A 21,187-nucleotide genomic window follows, 5' to 3' on the forward strand; every position below is an offset into this window, starting at 1 on the left:
AATACACATTGGCTGAAGAAAATCAGATTGTTAGACCATGTTCTTGCATTTTCTTGTTTGGAAAGATTGCCCTTTTACCACACCCTGGTGTCGATGCATTTATATGTACATGGAAAGGTGCATACTTTCCAGGAAGAAGTGGAAAAATCAAGCTCCTTTTTAGTCCAGCTTTTATCCCCATAGCGCGGCTTGGGTGTGCTTTCCTGCCGGCTTCAAGGTGTGCATCATATAAATGCTCTGCCTCGAAGTCAGCGGAAACCTGTTTATTTTGACCCCTCTTTTTTCATCTGTAATAATCATTAATTTCACTCTTGCTTCTGCCATAAATTTATATTGTTAGGTGAGCCATCCTCCCTAAGCTTCCCTCTTCCCATTCCTGCAAGAGAAGGAAAATAATACAGATCTACCTTACATGGCAGTTTATATAAAGATTAAAAAAGATACCATTGAAGTATATCTATTGCTCAAAAATGCTATACAGATGATGCTATTACACAGTAATGTTTATGTAGATACTTTTTTGCAGGCACTTAGAATAAAATAAAAATGCTAGCTGATGGCTTGCTTATTTTGTTGTTTCTTAATGTAATTGAAAAAAATCACATGAAAATTTATGTCCTAAAATAATTTTTAAAAATGTATGTATCATCAGATTGTAATTATGTGGTGGTATGTACTGCAAATGTAACTCTAGCTATACAGACAGAGTTAACAAGTTCCAAATGCTGCAGAAAAACGTGAGTAAATTTTTCAGCTGAAGGCAACATGAGCTGTTGATAAAGGACAAATTCCATTCTGTTAAACTGAACACTGATGTAGGTAAGAAAAACATGACAGTCATTCAGATGATAGGCAATGTGTGTGCAATAAGTAAACTATTTAAATATTTTTTTAAATGATTAATAACACATAACACTGCTTTATAAGCATTTGTAAATCTTTTCCCTACAACTAATGTTTGTAAAAAATTGTTCACCAATTTAATAAAAACTAATCTTAATGCTGTTTAAATATGACAGGTAAGAACTTGCTGGGTATACAGACAATGTGGCGCATGTCTGTCTCCCCCCCCCCCCCATGTTATTAGTCTGCAAATAGAAAAACCTCATCCTGCAGTTAGGGTGACTCATTTAGAAAGGCAGTTAGAACCTGGATAGTACAAAAACATCCTGGAAAAAAGAAAGCTCTTTAAGGACTTCTTCCCCTAGGGCAACTATATCTTTCAGCCTCTAGTTGAAACACGTTAACTTTAAAGTTTCAGCCTGCCTTTCAGGTATATCTTTAAATGTGCATTCAAAAATAAATGAGGAATGTATTTAAAAAAAAAAAAGAACTGCTGAAGTTCTTCTATATGGCCCCAAATTCTTGCTTAGAAGTAGCAAACATTTAGCTTTTAGCTAACTTTAACCTTTACAAATATCAGATAATAATTTGTACAACAGCCCACAAGTAAGAAATAACTTACTGTGCCCTGCTTGGACTTGCCACCTTTCAAACAGTTAAAAGCTTTATTATTGATTGCAACTGTGTACAGTCAACTGATTCCCAATGCACTGTTTTTCATCATTATTATCAGATGCTTATCCCTGGTGTCTCTTTAACTTTGATTTGTAAGAACAAGAATAAAGGTGTTGACATCTCAGTAAGTTAGGTAAAAAATGAGTCATCTCTCATTTTTATGTTGCTAAAGAGAGCGAGTGATAGTAAGGCTCTTTAATAAGTAGCTGTTCATAGAATACAATCCTAGATAGACTTTTGGTAGTCAGAGGAGAATCATGTGTACACAGCAACTTTTTTTTTTAATACCAGTTCTGTGACAGAACAGACAAACTGAGTGTTAGATTTCTTCTGGGTGATTGATTTCAGTTCTGCTTGGTGACTGATTTCCGCATAACTTTGTCTAAAAGCCTTTGGGATATATGAAGACTTCTTCATTACATATACTATGATAGCTTGCAAATTGTATCAATATTAATACTACAGCTGGCCCTCCACATTTCTGGCTTTGACTTTTGCAGATTTGATTATTTGGGGATTTAATTAATACATTCTCTCTAGGAATCCTCCAGCGCAACTCTGCTGGAACTTGACCATACAGTTGTGCTGCAGGACCTTGAGGTTCCTAGACCAAACACTTCTCTAGGCATTTGTAGGTCCTCCAGCATGATTCTGAGATCACCCTCTGGCAGATGTTGACATATAGGAGAAACGCTCCATGTTATCTAATGGGGAAGAAGTAACAGTGGAGTGTTCCCAAACATTTTGGAATATGGCCATTGATGTGCTTCGAAAGAACTAGCTTAACACTTGGACAAAAATCCTGTTCTCCACCCCTGTTGTGTATAAAGGTTGTCAGTTATATCCTTAAAGTGCAAATGATTTTGCAGCTCCTGCTTCCTACCTCTTGCAATTCCTTAACACCTGATCATCTTGATAATAATAATAATATCTTAACTGACAATAGGGCCCGGTACAGACAGGCCAAAAGCAGAGTGGCACTGTCAATACTAGGGGTCAGGAGTGTGCAGCAACCGCACACTCCCAGACCCTAGTATGTACGGGCGCCGCCATGACTGTGTGGCCCCGCGCGTCCCTATGTCACTGTACTGCACATGCGTCATTGATGTGCCACATGCACACTTTTAGGTGGTTCTTTTTAGAGCAGAGGGAGCCTGCACAATTTGGTTACTGCAGGCTCCCTCTGGAGGTAAAACGGGCAGCTCCAGACCATCTGTCGAGCCCCTATACTCTCCTATATTCACTCTACTCACCCTAGCTGACAACCACACTTACACCCTCATTTATTTCGTTCTCATGGATACTTGACATACACGTATTTAATTAGAAATTCAAAAGAGGTTCTTCCTGTTAGTGCCCAGGTAAAAAGATAGTGTGCTCCATTGCCTTTAGGGCTGTAAAATTACATTTAAATAACACTAAAAAAAACTAATAGGTTCATTTTAGAGTCACCATAAGTCTGAAATTACTTGAAAGCACATATCAAGCACAAACAAAGCTGTTGCACCATTGCTACTGCAAAAAGTGTTTTAGACCTTTCTCCAACCTAACACAGACAACATGCGCATGGGGAAGTCAGCCAATAAACTTTATCTCCAGTATGCCAAACTGCTGGAACTTACTTGTAAACCTGTGTACTCTCATAATGAAGTCATTTATTACTCTTTCTAGTTTAAACTCATTTACAAACCATCTTCTGCTCAACTGGCTTTAAAAAAAAACTATTGCCATAGAACCAATTCCTGGTTATAATTCAAGAACATCTACAACTGTACAGTTCCCATCCTTGTTCTTAAGTTACTGTGGGTCATTTGATGTAGTTTTTACATATAAAATTATTGGCCAAATAAAGCAAACAAGAAAAGGCAGAGGTATGCCCATGCAGATGCTGGCAAGGTACAATCATCTCCCTTTCATCCCCACTTCACCTCATGCTCCTTTTGACTGTCTGTTTTGTGTATGTTGTACTCATCTCCATGAGAGGTATCACAGTTTTTCTTTTGGGCATTGCCACCCTCACTGCTTGGGATATGACAGCTCTATCATTTTTAAACGCATTCCTGCGATGGGATGTTTATATGCACAATTAGGGTTTGGGTTTGGAAAGAGTGCGCCTTTAGAGCTGTCCTGTTGACAGTGCATTATACATATATTTGAAAGTGCACACTTTCCAGGAAGAAGCAGAAAAATCCAGCTCCTTTTTAGTCTGGCTTTTCTCCCCATAGCATGACTTGGGTGCACTTTCCAGCCAGCTTCAAGGCATACGTCTAAATACCCCGCCTCGAAACCAGTTGGAAACCTGCTTATTTTGACCATCTATTTTGCTCCAAAGTCTGATTTTTCATTTCACATGTACATATTTGTTAAGTTTGGATAAAAAGTTTGCTAAAACATATTGAACTATTCTTTCTTGTGATGTAGGAACCTATCTGTATTCTTTCCATGCTATTTCTACTTTTGGTACCCAATTCTTGATTTAAAAAATGTTTAAGAACACATTCACTTTGTTAACTGAGGTATACATATAGTTAAAGATCTTATGGACCTGTACAGTTACTGGACTTTCATAATAACTCTATGATTCTATGACACTTGGCAAAAAATAGGTATCATTAATTGCTACAATTATTGGGAGGAAAATGGATGTTTTACAATCAATTAGATTTGTTGTAAGTCGTTGCAGATCTTTTAAAAAGAGTTGTAATGAAATGATAGTAATTATTATATACTTAAGGAAATACAGATAATAGCTTGATTGTAACATTTATAAAGAATTATAAATCACATTTATAGATAACATAATTTAAGAAATCAAGTATTTTATAGTCATTTTCATTGTTTGAACATAGTGTACTCTAACTACTGTACTATGTACTATGCAACCATACTAAAAAAGTTAAAGTGGAAAATGAAAAACATAACATGTGTCTGGATATTTTCAGTTTTTACTAAGGTGACTATCAGAACATGTGCCAAGAAATGCTCAGTGAGAGAAGAATAAAAAATTCAGTATTGTTTTAGACTGGTTTGTGTGTTTATGTAAATTAAACTCAGCTTTTTCAGTCTTGGCATTTTCAGTTGATTTAATAGCTTGTTAGTTTGAGCTTGTGCAGCAACTGTGGGTGGGCGCAACAAGTCCACACAACAAATACAATGTTGCTTTGTTAAGAGAATGTGCCCATATTCCTAGGTAAACATGACATGCAATGTGGTTTCAGCTTATTGCAGCCAGTTTTCTATTTGTTATATGTAAGTCAGTCTTTCACATATGAATTCTCCAGAGCTGAAGAGCTGCAGTTGTTTCAGGTACGATTTAAACTATATCAGAAAACACACTGCATGCACACACAATGTTTTTCTGCCACCATGCATATTTATGTAATTAATTCATAAATATTATTATTAGTAGTAGTAGTACTGTTACTGTTACCACTGTTAGTTTTAAAAACAACTACAGTATGCCCGGGTCATACACTAAAAGCCATGTGACAGGGTTGCAATGGCATGTGTGCCCCATTCACGAGCCCCATTATTTTCAATGGGGCTCGAGCATACGTGTTATTTGGCTTACGTGGAGAGGTCCAGAATGGATCCCCCATGTAAGGCAAGGGCACACCATACTACATTTGATCATTAGTTCAACTTCATCCATCTTGAGACTTTTTCTTAGCAGTATAACCTCAACCTCAAAAACAGAGACATGGTACAAAGCCTAACAGATAACATTCAAAGTCTATTTATTTTCCCTGCTTTGAGAAAGGTGACTGGCTTTCATGCAATTATATGTTTTTAAAGGAATAAGCAATATTATTTACTAATACTTCAGCTGTTTTCAAATAATATTGCTAACTATATGAACAGACAGTTACAAGGACAAACACATACCCTTAATTAAAGAATCCGCTGCATAGAGATCCCTCTTGTAGGTAACCTAAAGAACAGATAAATCTAATTAGAATTTAAAGAAGATTTTAAAAAAAGAGGACAACCTGCTTCTAAATTACTGAAGGCTGTGTTCATCTACAAGAATATAGAGAGAAGGATCAGAAAATTATTCAGTGGGGATATGTATCTTCTACTGAAGTAGGTTCATGCCAGTAATGATGTGCAGATTACCCTGTTTTTTAAAACTATGTCCTTATTAGATGTACACCAAAAGGTGGTGTAAATATATTTTAATAAATCATCAAACTTATAAACAAAAACTTTCAGCAATGTGAATATGTAGCCACCACGTATTTCCCAGTTCCTATTTCCCATGCAAATATTTTCCTTTTTAATAAGATAAACAAAATATTTCTCCTACCTTCCATAAATCAGGAGGCCCTTCAATAAGTTTAGCCTTTGTTTTGCTGTATTTTAGAGCCAGATGCAAACATTCTGTTCCATAATCAAGCTCATAATCACTACACTGTAGAAAACGTAATAAAGAAGATATACGTTACAGAGTAAGTTTATATAAAACATGCTATATTAATTTATGATTTTTGTATTGTACAGATATGCACAGCTGCAATGTGCATACACATTAGTCCTTCCGTTTCAGTTACAGTGGCAGCCTATGCTCAAATAATATGTTTGTATCAACTGGACTTCCATGAGAAAATGTTGCTGCTTATAATAAGCTTGCATAACTGTGTCAACAGATCATCTCTGGTGATCCAAATATCTTTTGATACCACACAATAAGCAGTTTCTATCATATTCCCCATCTGTCTAATATGCTGATGTACAATATGTTGGGTCATATGCTGTATCTGGTTACGACAGCAGTTGTTAGGGTAAGAGTGTTAATACCAAAATCATGGTTGGCATCCTGTTGGTTAATCCCCACTAAAGTAGGCCTATACAATCCATTGTTAAATGGTGAGTCAACACATGGGTAAATCCAATTAACCAAACAGGCCTTCTCTAGTCACAACTAGCAACAGTTAGGTCAGTATGTTTAGGGATCAGTTTATAAAACAAGCACATACCATAGAAATAACACACAGTACTCACAATACTCACACAGCTGTAAATATATAACATTGTGTTATGTCATTGCTGGTGTTGTTAACTGCTGCCAGGCTGACTTCAAATTATGGTGACCCTATAAATGAATCTCCAAGTCACCCTGTTATCAACAGCTTTGCTCACATCTTGCAAACCCAGGCCATCGTTTCCTATTGCTAATTTACTCTAATTTACTCTAATGAACTACTGGTAAAAGTGTTATGTTACAATCACTGTGAATTAACACAGTAATGCAGAAAATTATCTTACAATGTTGTTGCTGTGTGCCTGCAAGTCAATCCTATCACAGGGTTTTCTAGGGAATGTGACTCACCCAAAGTCACCCAGTCGGTTTCCGTGGCCAAATGGGGTATAGAACTCCAGTCTCCAGAGTCATAATACTAACCTATTTCAGAGAATGTTTTCACCTTGTCTGCTGGGAAACATGACTTACTGTTCACTCTGGACAATAGCAACAGTAACAATACACAAATTCCCCAAAGGACTAAGTCATGATCTTCTGCACTCTGCTAATCCTGCCCGAGTTTATAATTCTCTCATCATAGCATAGCCCTATCATAGTAGAACCTATCCTTTTTGTTTATTTTTTACATTTCTGGAAGAATTAAAGGTAATACAAATTAACCTGTCTTATGATAGTCTCTTTCTATACTTTTAGACATAGCCCAAAAATTACAAATCTGAAAAGCATATTTCACAACACCAATCGTGACATGTAAAACTAATCATTTCTAATAAAGTGTCAATCAGTAATATGACTCAGTAATGGTGGTGTATGAGAATTATAAGACAAATGAACCCACTGGAGCAAACCTAAGAGTCTCAATGCCTCTATAAACAGCAAAGAATATTGGAACAACCTAAAAAACTGAAGTTTTATTTCACATAAGTTTTCACAGACTGCAGCCATGCTAGCAGAAACATCTATCAGATGACATGGGTTGGAATTCACAAAAACTTGTGTCAAATAAAACTTGCTGGTCTTTAAAATGTCGAAAGGCTTTTTTCTTTTATTACCGCAACATAATGACATTGCCAGTTCATTCAAAATTGTCAGTACTTCTGTGTCAGGAACTAGTTTGTTTTGCAGGAATCATGGAAGGAGGCAACAAGAGCTAAAGCTATCTATCTTGCAACAGTATCTCTGAACTGAAGCTGTCATCTATCAAGCCATGGTCTGCTACACCTGTCACAAAATCTACATTAGGAAGAAGCAGAAATAAGCAAAATATAGGGTTCCTGTTAATCTTCACCCATGGTTGCCACTATGGTATGTTTGACATAATAGAATCTAAAGGAGGAAAAAAAAGATACAGAACACCAAAAGCTAAGCTGTCTAGAAATGCAAGATTTCTGGAAATTTAAAACCGAAATTTTCAGGAAAAAAAATGTAAAAAAATTGCATCCAATATGGAATGAAAGTCATTTTATTACTTAGCAGCATGAAATGTATCATGCACAATTTGTTTAAACAGAAAAGTATCATATTCAGTATAATAAAAGTATTGTTTCTTCTAAAAACTATTTCAAATTAAATTTAAATTTTTGTTACAAATGGACCTACAGTCTTGAATGTAAGGAATCTCTTGCTTTTATTAGTTTGTTAGGTGCATGCAAAAATGAATAAAATAATAAAAAAGCAGCATTAGTAAAACCAAGAAAATAATTTTGTCTCCTCTAGTTCCCCATAGTGTTAAGTGAACATACTGTGCTCGTTTCCATAAAAAAAGGTGAGAAAAGAAAACCAAGACCAGGAATGGTAAATGATTTGATACTGTACATTTATTTTAAAAGTATTCCTCTTACACAGGTTACAGGAATAATATGGGGGCTATAAATATGGCCCGGTACATATCTTTCAGCATATCCGGGCTAGCGATGGCCTATTTCCCTCCAGAGGGAAGCCGCAGATGCAAAACCAAGCAGCTTTCTTCGAAGTAAAAAGAACCCGGTATTTCCAGGTTCTTTTTAAGGTGCCGGAATGACGTTGCAAGTGCGCCACTGGTGCACTTGCAACGTAAAGAACACGTGGCGCCATGTGGACGCTGCATGGTGCTTACGTCACAATGGCAGTGCCCGTGTACACAGGATGCCGCCATTAGTATGCTGCCACTCCGTACTAGGGTTAGGGACAGTGAGGTTGGTCCCTAACCCTAGTATCACTGATGCCACGCCCCTTTCAGCCCATCTGTCTCGGTCCTATATGAACACCTTGTCATTCTAAAAGAAAACAGTCCATAATCTAATTGTTTTCAATTTTTTCAGAGGGAAAAAGGCTTTTTAAAAACTATTTCTTCCTGATTTTCTTTTTCTGGGTCTTTACATCTCTAAGCATGACCAAAGGGAAATTGTTTGTGTGTGAGAGAGAATAGAGACAGAAAGGCAGAGAAATCTAGTGGCCTAGATGTGAAAGAAGCTTCAGCAATCACACAGATCTTGCATTTCACAAGCTCTTTAGAGCATAACTTCTATTATTATTTGAACAAGCATTTCAAATGATAATGTAAACAGTAAAGATATTCAGAATAGCATAAGCTGATTAGACCGCAATCAATCATGTGACCTCAACTGGTTACGCAATATATTAGAGATATAAAAACTTTTAAAATCTCAACAAAAATACTTTATACGAACTTGTTATGCAGAGCACTGTTAACAAAACAGATCTTTGATGAGAGCCTGTAGTTCTCACAAGTCAGAGTTAATAATTTCTGCACAATTAGGAGCATCCTATAGATGTTATCACATTAGCAAAATAACCTCTCTTGTCCTTTCCTACATCTTATACAATTTCTTTAAAGCTTTCCATATATCCTAATTATACAAGGTTAATGCTATATTCTGAATCCAACAGAGTGCCAAGTGCAGACAGAGTAGTCTAAAATAAGCATTTAGACCACCAAACTTGCTTCGGATTTTGAATTAATTAAAATATTACTGAACTAAAATCTCATGAAAAATATTAACCAAAACTGCATAGGGCCTGTTTAGTCTCAGTGTTCCTGAAACACAGTGTGGTAGGCAGATGATGTAGTCATGCTTCCTGCTTATGCTTTGTGGAACATTGTTATGAATAGGAAGTGCAATGCAGCAATGGAAAATTGGAAGCAGATGCGGTATCCTTAGTTCTGCAGTGCAAACAATTTCGGAACCTGCTTCTTCCTCTTTCATTCCAGGCCAGTATATAATCAAGAATTAAATTTATTAAAATACAGTTTAAAAAATATGAAAGCCAGTGTGGTGTTATACCAAACACTATTTTATGACAATAAAAAAAGTTGTAATGTATATATACTAGTTTCTTTATTCAAAGAATGCATGCTAGTCAGTTGCCTCAAAGAGTACACTGAAGGAGAAAACAGTAACAGGGTGTTGCGCATATATATATATATATATATATATATATATATATATTAAAATGCTGGAATTCTTACCTGATGATATGCTTGATGGATTATATCGAATAAGAAAGCCTGAGGCATTTCACTTGCTCTGTACTTGGCACGATCTAGTGAATGGTCTAAACATCCATCTGCAGAGGAAGCAATAACAGTGGAGACAAGAGGACGGATTGCTCCTGCTGCCTAGGGAATAACAAAAAAGGTTCTTTAAACACAGATTTACATGTTTACCTTGGTTAATCTCTGCTTGAAGAACAAGTCCAAACAAATTAAAGGTTTTGATTCTCACATGTATTGTTGCTCTGATCCAGACAGATATTGAACTCCACAGGCAGTTCACTCTGTTCCAAATTTGCTGTTTCTTGTTAATTACAAGCTGGTTTTGGCTTATGAATGAGAGATCTCCATGAACCCTGGTCATCAACAGCCCTGCTCAGGTCTTGCAAACTTAGAACTGTACCCTTCTTTGTTTAATTAATCCATCTGTAATGTGGTTTTTTTCCCTACTGCCTTCCACCTTCCCAGCATTGTTGTCTTTTCCAGTGAGTCATGTTGTCTCACGATATATCAAAATATTCCAAATTATTCAGGTAAAAGCTGAGCTTCATACAAAACAATTCTATCCAAATCTATGAATGATGAGATATTTGTGCTGTGCAACAAAATTTGAAAAATAAAATTTAAATTCCTTCGTAATGAATGTTCATGCAAACATATGAACAAACCTTTCATATTTATGAAAAAAATACCAAAAACATACATTCCTTTCACAATTTAAGGCTTTTCCATATGAGAAGCAAAGCCCTACACTGTGAGAAAGTTTGAAAAACTGAATACCGTAGTCTTTTTTGGCTTGAAATATGGATTATGAATAACCTACATTACATTGCATGTATAGAAAAATACAGTGAGAAGAATCACAGCCACTGAATGTGATAAAGTATTCTGTAAAAGGGCATTTCACCAGCAGTCACTATAGATTTAGTCAATGAGTTCAACAGAACTTAACCCCCAAGAAAGTATACATAAAATTGATGTCCCTAGTTGGCATGACTGCCCATTTTACTTTCTTAGCCTATTTTCAAGCAAAGCAAAGCGGAAAATGGTGGGTTGGAGACTTCAAACAGAATGTTTTAACACATTTTTCTTTATCGGAATGTCATTATGTGATGACAGGAGACAGAATACATCATGATGAAATATAACTTCAGTTGAGCTCTTCTCTTGCCAGTCTTCATTCTCCTGACTTTTTACTCTTCACTCTGTCAGTGGAAGGGGCAACAATGGTGCCACATTGAAATGGGAACCCTCTTTCAGCTCTTCAAACTCAATACCTTAAAATAGGTCCTCTCCTTACCCAGCAGGTTTAACAATGTAGGAATATTATTGCTCTAGAGAGGAATAATAGTAACATATTCTCATCCTTATTTTTCAATCTTTTTCCATATGTTACTTTCCAAAAAGATATTACTTTACTCCACTGAAACAATTTCTATTATGCATCATACATAACCACATGTATTTTCTAAACTAAAAGTAGAAATACCTGTATATTTATGTCTGCAACAGGTAGGAACATGTACTACTGTTCAGACATCTGCATTCCCACCAATTATATCTCTAGTAATCAAAAAGCTTCAGCCACAAACTGTAATTACCAGTTCTGTTGGCAGAATTGTCTTAAAAGAATACTTACTCTAAGTTTACAGAATACCACCTTCAAAGATAAAGCCATCACCAGCAATTATGAGATTAAAATATTTCAACTATTTCTTTAAAAATTAAGTTTTTGTATATCTGAACATTAAACTGATATTGTATTAAGCTATTAATTTAACTTAGTTTAAAGATATTCCTTTAATTTAATAACCAGAAAATGTGGAGATTACTTTGGTGGAATTTGAAGAACTAAGATTTATACATTATTCCTTCTTATATTACTCCTTTATAATTAAGTCCATGGTCAAAGCTTTCACTACATTCTCATAAGACTTAGCACTTGTTTACTCTGTGTAGAATCTGGTACATATCCAAAACACATGGGTTTCCAGTGAGAACATGTAAGTGGAACTTGCCTCATTAGTTTCAACTGCTAATAATATTGCTTAGTAGATTTATTCTTATCATATACAGAATTCATTCTGAAACACTGAATGATCAATGCTAGCAGGGAATGCTGTGTGAACAGCCCACATTAATACTTAATACTCTGCAGTTAGTAGATAAAAGATCAGTACTACAACATGAACAGTTACTGAGATCCTACTCTATGCTATCAGAGAGTAAAGTTCTGTCAATGTACTGTACTGTACTAACATTAGAGATTCAAAGGATGAAGGCTGCTCCTTTTGTCCTAGCTGCATAGGGGAGCAGCCACAGCAGCAAAGTTTCTGCCAATGAAGCATTCTGATCTATTCAACACTGCAACAGAAGATTTTACTATCTGCATCACTTCTAATTCAGCCCTAGAAGGTGTAACAAAACAAGTAACTTCCATTTTAGAAGATCAAATTAAAATACTTTTACTTAGATATAGCACCAAAATAAGTTAAATAATAAACTAAGGCAAAAATAAATGTGAAATGAATGTTCATCACAGTAGAAGACCAATTACCTCTTGTTTGGGATCCAGATTAAATTATACTAGGCTCACTGTCCATAAATGGGACTAGTTAGGGCAATAACTGATTTCATTCTGTCTACATTCTGTGTAGAGTCAACCCTCCAAATCCATGGATTCTGGATCCACAGACACAGGAGTCCTGTGGATAACAAGGGGCACTGTATGCCAAATCCAGGATACCACACCACATGTATTCATATTTGCATGCATACCTGTGTGTGTGTGTGTGTGTGTGTGCACGTGTGTGTGCGTGTGTATATACACACACACACATACACACCCAAACACCAACCCAGGTCATCCCACATAGTCCAGTTTTAAAAGAAAAAACTATGGCGGGTTACAGACCGCCATTTAGGACGCACTCCGCGCGTCCTAGGGTTAGGAAGGGGCGTGCTAGGGTTAAGAAGGGTTGCCCCTTCCTAACCAGCCCCGTTCCCAACACGTGCGGAGCACGTCCTAAATGGCAGCACCCATCCACATGGGTGCTGCCATTTTTACATCATGGACGCTGTGCGTCTAGACATGGCGTGGCAGAAGTGATGCCACGAGCGTGTGCCTCATGCCTCGTGCTGCCACTTCTGGGGGCAAAAAAGGAGCGCCGTTTCGGCGTTCCTTTTTCGCTGCAGCCGGAAGCCTCGCGGTCTGGCCGCTGGGGCTTCCCGCCACAGCTAATGGCGGCAGCGGGAGAACAGCCGCTTGAGGGCGGTCTGTAACGCGCCCATGTGCACGCACACACACACAAGACATTGAAGCATGAAGACACAGTGTGCAATTTTGGCTATAAAACAACTGTTGATTGAGACACAGTTATGTCACGTTAGGACTAAGACATAGACATCCACTGTCACAATTCAAGCAATTTCTCCAGGAACAGATTATCCTTGAAGCACACTCAAAAGCTAAGTATTGATATGAAATTGCCTTTCAAAGGCTAGATGAAAATCCTATCAAATAGTACAGAACTGGACAGTATAATTAAATATTATACAATATATACACACACACACACACACTTGCTAAATATTTTGAAACCAAACCTACATCTAAGTTACATGAATGCCATTGACAAGTAAGATCAGTGATCCAAGTTTAAATTCTTAAAAGGACACCTCAAAGAAAACTGAGTTTTTAAACCACCATGACAACCAATTTATCCAGCTTGGATCAATATCTGTTGCAGAAAAGGATTCCATTCCCTGTCTTCCTGGGTATTCATCCCCACTTCTTTTTCCTTACCTCAAAACAGAAACAGCAGTAGTAGCTGTCATGGAAGGAAGAAAAACAAAGTTTTGTTTCCTTCCTCCTCCTGCCTTGTCAACTGGACACATCTTGTTAAGTAAATTAGCACCAACCTGGGACTGGGACTCAACCCAAGGGTAGTAATGTAGCGAAGCAGCCTTTTCACTAAAGGCAGTTAATGTTTGCCCTTGTACATTTCTTTGTCAAAGAGACATTTCCGTTACACAAAAGGAAATTAGGAAATCAGAGAATTACAGGTGAAGACATCTTAGGCCTTTTAAAAGATCTTTGCCACTGTGTTATCATGACTTTCTTGGGACAGGTGTGGAATTTATTTTTCTGTAATCAGAGACTGATCACTTACTTAAAACAAATGATGGATGATTTCAACTATAGTGTTAGAGGACACTATACAGTTAGATGTCCTTTGTCATCCAGGTTCTATTCTGGTCTGGTTGAGCTGACTGGCAAACTAGCAAAGCATTTATAATACTGTAGCTCTAGAAGTTTTGAAATATGTTCTGCACAGGCGCAGGAAGACCCAGTTGTATGATTCACAGAGACCACAAAGAAGAAAGAAGGTTTGATAGGAAAATTAAACAAAAGGTAATTGTAAGGTACATTATTGAAAGCTTGTTATAGAAGCAAATGGGGGGAAAGGTACAAAACCTTGTACTTGTTTTGGTTCCTAAAGATTTAGTATTAAGATTCTGTCCAACGTCTATTCTTTTGCCTCATGTACTAAAAGGCAAACAAGTGGGCAGATGTTTACTAGTCTCTATTACCAGATTAAGATCATGAACATTTAAGGATTGAAGAGGTATTCAGTGGAGTGGTTTTAGAGTGTTAAAAGGCAGTAAAAACACCCAGCTTCAAATTTCTGAAGTTATAGTTCTGGGAATGAACTATTGAACCTTTCTAAACTAATCTGTGAAAATGGGAGATGAAGTCACAAGTCACTGAAAAGGACATTTAACATAATTTTAAATCAGGCAAAGAGAACAGGGTCAGTTATCACATATCCTTCTGGTTGTTTACCCAGCTGGAGGAGGCTAGCTGTACAACCTGCTGGAAGCAGAACACCAGGAAGGAAGTTTTAATATATTTGTTCCTAAATGTAAAATGGATAGACTAACAGAAAGTTAAATTAGACTTTGAACCAATATTAGTAACTTAATAACATGCTGAACATTAAGCCAATTTCATCACCAGAAACTCTTTCATTCATAGAGTGGTTGAGTTCATGTAGAATAATGAGTCAGTACTCTAGGAAATCCTAGTTTATTATTCACAGCATGCATGATAGTGCAAGCAACCCTTTTGCTGACACTAAATTCCTCACTTTTATCTTTTGGAACACTTTTATCAGTTGGGGATCAAACACATAGCATATCATGCAAATGTGGGCTCCTAGCTTGCTGCTTCCAACAGATAAGGCAAGAGTTTTAAACAAATGTGGGCTTTTGATTTTTGGTTTCTTTAGCTTCTGTCAAAAGAACTGAATTTTATGCAATGAAAACAGCCTAGAAATATTATGTTAAAGGTATATACAGAACTGTACATAATTTTGAGTTAAAGGACTCTCTACACTAATCCAGTGGGCCATTGGTATCCGCTAGGGTTTGGTTATAGGACGTCCTGTGGATACCAAAATCCATGGATATTCAAGTCCAATTAAATGCAATAGATGGTAAAATGGTGTCCCTTATATCAAATGGAAAAATCAAGGTTTGCTTTTGGAAATTTATATACTGTATTTTCCGGCGTATAAGACGACTCCTTATACACCGGTTTCTGACCCCAGAGACAGGCGAATGGTGTAGCCACCTCTCTGTCTCTGGGGTCCTTGTGGTTTCCTTCCCAGAAGGCACCACGGCTGGGCTCTCCCTCACCACCATTGCTGCTGCAAAAGGCAGTGGAGAAGCAGCTCCAGAGCCGGTCAGGGAAAGAGCCGGCCCCTTGTTCCTCGCCCTCGCCGCCACCGCCGCCCAGGATATGCCGCTCTTCCAGCGGCTTCCACAGTGTGTCAGAAGTCCGCTGTGGAAGCCGCTGGAGCCGCAGAAGCTGCTGGAGGAGCCTGCTCTTTCCCTTTTTTCCTCGGCCTGATTGGCTCTGGAGCCGCTTCTCCACCGCCTTTTGCAGCAGCAATGGCGGTGAGAGAGGGCCCGGCCATGGTATCTGGCTTCCAGGCCTCCATAGAGGCCCCTCCAAGCTGGCACGAGACCACCTTAATTTGGCCTATAGAAGGCCAGGGACGCTGCCGGCCTGTGACTTGGGGGTCGTCTTATACCCCCAGCCGCCTTATACGCCAGAAAATATGGTATTTTAAAAATATTTTTAAGCCATGGATGCTTGAATCTGTGGATAAAAAGTCTCTTACAAAGTCTGGTTTAGTGTTTCATGCAACCATAGCTAATCTTTATCAACAAAGACTTATGTAACTAAGGGGTGAAAGAGACAGCCCTGAGGGGGTGGCATGATGCCACCCTTGAGAAAGATGGATTTGCAGTGATGGCGAACATATGGCACACATGTCAGAAGTGGCACTCAGAGCCCGCTCTGTGGGCACACATGCTGTCACCCTAGCACAGAGTTTGCCAGAGTTTCTTACTAGAAAGCCAGGGGGACATGGCACTTTGCAATAAATAAGTGGGGTCTGGGTTGCAGTTTGGGCACTCAGTCTGTAAAAGGTTCACCATCACTGGATTAGGGCCACAGCAGCCATACGCCATGGCCCCAATCTGGCCAGCTTCAGACCCAAACAGGAGCAGAAAAAGTCTGCTGATATTTGGGGCAGAAAAAAGCCACCCCTTCACCCCTAGAGCCATCTTTTTGCCAGCTCTGGGGTGAGTGGCATCCCCAAGTTGCCCAGAAGCCGGCAGGTGTGTTAGCACTGGTTTGGCTTCTGGGTGACTCAGGGGCATGGTGTGTCTAAATGCCATACCCCCAAGCCAACAAGAAGCCAGCTTTACCAGGCCATTTTTTCAGCCCTAAGACTCATTTTCAAATGCCCTTACTGTTCACAATTTGTACTATCAGATGTTTGAAAATCAAAATTACTGTAATTTATTATAGTAGCTGCTTTCTATTGCCTGTAAAGATACATGAAAGCAGAAAAAATTCCACACACGTATCTGTGCTGCTTCAACCAGCTAACATGGTATAGTAGTTAGAGTGCTGGATTAGGATTTTGGGAGACCACAATTCAAATCTCCATTCAGCCAAGAAAACCCACTAGGTGACCCCCAATGGCATTGTATCACCCAATGCAGGTACCTGGAAGGGGATTGTGAGGGGATAATGGAGGCCTGGCCTGCCTAGGCTGCCTCCCCACGCCACCCCACCCCTCCTGTTGTCTCACTTACCTGCCCCCCTCCCTGGCTGCCACCTGCTCAAGGGCTGGACAGATGGGCTAGTGTCACAGTGGGAGGGGACAGAAGGAGGAGCCCCTCCTTCACCAGTACCTTGGTTCCCTCATCCAAGTGAGCCACAGCACCGGAAAAGTTGGGAAGGACACATGTGCTCGCTCACCTCTCCTTCTCTAGTGCCTTGGCTCCCTTGTCCATGTGAGCAATGGCACCGAAGAAGGTGGGTGGGGCAAGATGAGGGCCTGACTGTCACTTCTCCTTGGAGGTGTCACCCAGTGTGATCCACCTGCCCCTAATGATGCCACTGGGTGACCCTGGACAAGTTTTACTCTTTCAGTCTCAGAGGAAGATAATGGCAAACTTCCTCTAAAGAAATCTTGCCAGGAAAATCTATGTTAAATCACCATAAATCAGAAATGACTTGAAGGCACACAGCAACAACACATCTGTGCTGCTTCAACTTAACTAGAATGTAAACTTCTCATTTTTGGTGTAAACTCTGTTGCTGGAACAACTATAAGAGAAGAACACTAACTATGGACAATATGACACTCATCTGTTATAGTGCTATTATTCCACTTTAAATGCTAAGGCCGACTCCTGTGGAATCCTGAGATTTGCAGTCTGGGGGGCGGCATTTATAATTTTCAGCCAGAGAGTTCTTAGTACTCATTAAACTACAAACCCCAGAATTCCAGAGGAGGCAGCCATAGCATTAAGGTGAAATAATAGCATTATTACAGTATAGTGTGATATTGTCCTATGGCAAAAAAAAATGTTGGACTTACGCCCCAGCTAAACCTGAGACTGTCTGAACACTCTGGCTTCAGAGCACTGAAGGGATGAGTAACATCTGCCCCTGTAATTTGCAGGCAGAAAGAAATGTCTTGATTAGAAAGGAGCCTGGTCTTGTCTGATCAACAGAGCATTATGTTCCCGTGAGTTCAAGCCTGAAATTTATATTTCATCTCAAGTCCTACCTCTGCCTTTGGGAACTTACTTTAGGGAGCCTAGACTGAAGATTTATTGTAGGTGTAGATTTCAGCATAGCCATCCATTGCTCTGTTGCAGCATGTAGAATTTTCCCTTTGTTAAAAATTACAAGTGAATCGTTCTTTTTAATAACATTTTATAGCTATTGCTCGGTCAATTGCCTTATTTCCTATATATGTAAAGATCATCCAGAAAAGTTGCCATCATATTTCCTGATGAAGAAGTTTTTCTTTTAAAATATGGCAACTATTCCCATTTTTAAAAGAACTGCACTGTTGATGTTTTTCAGAGATACAAAATTATGCTTAAAATTCTCATACAATCTGTATATGAGAGAGAAGAACTCTGATCCTTCACAACAAGAGACATATAAACAAACTGGATTCTGGTCAAGTTCTGCATTCTTTTTTGAGTATGCATTCCTTCTTGAATATTATGGATACTAAGGCACTGTAAAGTCACCCCTCCAAGTCCATTGGGGTGAATGGGACACGCTCCTGCAGTGTGAGCCCTATGCTCGCATGTGGGAGCACACCCCATTCATTTCAATTGGGCTTGATTATATGCAAGTCTTCTAACTTGCGGGGGGGGGGGGTAAGGAACGGATCCCCTATGAGTTATGAGTGGTGACTGTATTTCCAAACTTCCATGGTACTCATTCAATAGGTTAACTACCCTCCCTTTTTATATCTTAAATACCAGCAAAATCCTTGAACACACAAAGAAGCTTTGTCGAAAGCTTTTCCACTATAATGAGCTTCGGAAAGAGCTCTGTAAATACTACCTCCTATCAATTATTCATAACATGTTACAAAGGTGAAAGTGTGAAATAAAAATGGGTTTCAGTTCATAAACTCTATTAAAGAAGGGTTTCATTATCTTTTTTAAAAGAAGTGTATAGGAACTTCAGACTTGTAAAGGATGATAATTCTACAATAAATTAGTGTTCTTGTGGTATAAAAACAAAATAATTTTTTTATACAGTGGACTGATAATAATATAAAAGCAGCACCACTTAATAACCTGTTTTTCAGCAGCCTAATTTGGGACAGTCATAATTTTATAACTGAAAGGTGTACAGTGTCCCACGAGTTATTCACCATGGGGAAAGTCCACCAGACTGCCTTAGGGGAAACAATATTTCACTAATGAGTGCTGTAGTGAAACATTTGAAGTAAGCCAGGGAAAGGATCTAAAGGCAATACCAGACTTTCTCTGCCCACCAATTGCTGGCTTCTTGCCCAATAGCAAAGGAAGTCAAAGGACTCAAAAAACCTTACTAGAAGGGTGAAAGCATACTTGAAATTTAAACAATGAATAGCACATATTCAGGAGAAGGACTGCATGGGACTAGTGAGCTTTGAAGAGGCCCCAAAGTATTGCAAGGATTTTTAAGGGGTTTATTATACTGACCCTGCCAAGCATCTTGTTGAAATTAACAAAACCAAGGAAAAGCAGCTCTGAGTTTCATTTGCAAGGTAACAGAGAGAAGACCATCTTTTTTGCTAAATTTTCTTTTTGCTAGGTTTACTAGTGATAGCCAGCTTTTGCATGTATGAGCAAGCACGGTAGCTCATTTACAATAACTTTGAGGCAAACTGGGAATCAGAACAAAGGTGAAAGACTTAAGGCTGTTGATTATTTAAGCTACAGGCTTGCATTCTCCATGAAATGGCATGCAATAATTGCATGAAGATTGTTTTCAACTGGTCCCTCGAATCACCCTGTGTGGCTTCAGGGGAGAAAAAAAAAAGCCATCAAGCAACTTTTCAAAAAGACATTGCTGAAGAGGAAACATTGCTTCTCCAAATCATCTGCCACACATATAGTATCTGAAAGAAAAAATGGCATTCTAGCAGCCACTTAGACAATTTCTAAGTGTACTCATTGGTGCTCTGTAGGTTAAGACAAAAACAAGTGCATCAGTGTGCAACCCTCCTTGTAACAGTAACATTCTTAAAAACAGATATGAGTATGGCATCCAGAAAATGTTAGCTCAAATTTAGCAATGATAAATTAATTTTGCATTTTACTTATTTGTATATTGCTCTTCCAGGCAAAAGAATTCCAACATACATATCATCATACAAATAGAATTGGGGGGAGGGAGTAGTGATATACAGTGCACCCTTACTTTACATGGGGATCCATTCCAGGCTCCCCTGCATAAAGCAAATACCACCTATGCTCGAGCCCCATTTAAATGAATGAGGCTTGTGCACGCGGAGGCACAGCAGTGCAGCGGTGCACATGTGCCATGGGCACACACACTATTCGTCCCTGTGGGACACACCACCCCTTCTCCCCATACTGAAAGCCACATAAAGATTTAATTTAATACACACAAACACAGTGGTCCCTTGGTACCTGGCTCTTAGTATAGTCTGGTACAGGAGGTCAATAGAGGGGAGTGATACCATGAGTTATTGAACTAGCTGAGCTCCTGCAGAATCTACAAAAAAATTAAAAGAATAACCAGTGAGCAAAACTTAGGGTACAGTGCACCCGCATCATACATGGGTGTGCTTTATGCGGCTTTCAGCATATGCTGAAAGCCGCGCAGGGAGGAAGGGGCAGCGCATCCCATAGAGGCAAATGGGGCATGCACCCATGGCATGTGCACGCCACTGCATGCACAAGCCCCATTCATTTAAATGGGGCTCGAGCATAGGCGGTATTTGTTTTATGCGGGAGAGTCCGGAACGGATCCCCCACATAAACAAAGGGCGAACTGTACTTATAGTTTGTACCCTAAGTTTTAAAGCTATAGCACTTTTGAAATTTTCCTTGCCTTGGTACTGAATCTAACTCATTATTGCTTTTGCCACTGAGTTAACTGCTTATGTCCTCCTCTTTCCTATAAACTACCTTGTGAAGTTTGGTCCTGCTTAGGACTAAATAACAGTCTAGAAAAAAATACATAATTTAAAATAATATGTGAAACCTTAAATAAATGTTTAAGATAATAAACAAGAAGGATAATATTAAAAACGATCTACCTTATAGTGGTAGAATTCAAAAATACA

General features: G+C 38.6%; 1 protein-coding gene across 3 annotated transcripts in view; it reads right to left on the reverse strand.

The window, feature by feature from the left end:
• The window catches only part of CRPPA (CDP-L-ribitol pyrophosphorylase A), a 63,573-nt gene that overhangs the window by 28,537 nt on the left and 13,849 nt on the right, over positions 1–21,187 (reverse strand). For all 3 annotated transcript variants that reach the window (XR_006104738.1, XR_006104739.1, XM_042476312.1), the window contains exons 3-5: positions 9,969–10,118; positions 5,825–5,929; positions 5,404–5,449 (exon numbers count right to left, since the gene is read on the reverse strand). Coding sequence is in view for 1 of the 3 variants with exons in the window: in XM_042476312.1 (XP_042332246.1) it covers positions 5,404–5,449; positions 5,825–5,929; positions 9,969–10,118 (301 nt within the window). In the remaining 2 variants the exon portion in view is untranslated. The remainder of the gene's footprint in view (positions 1–5,403; positions 5,450–5,824; positions 5,930–9,968; positions 10,119–21,187) is intronic.

This window comes from Sceloporus undulatus, chromosome 6 (assembly GCF_019175285.1).
Source record: "Sceloporus undulatus isolate JIND9_A2432 ecotype Alabama chromosome 6, SceUnd_v1.1, whole genome shotgun sequence".
NCBI lineage: Eukaryota > Metazoa > Chordata > Lepidosauria > Squamata > Phrynosomatidae > Sceloporus > Sceloporus undulatus.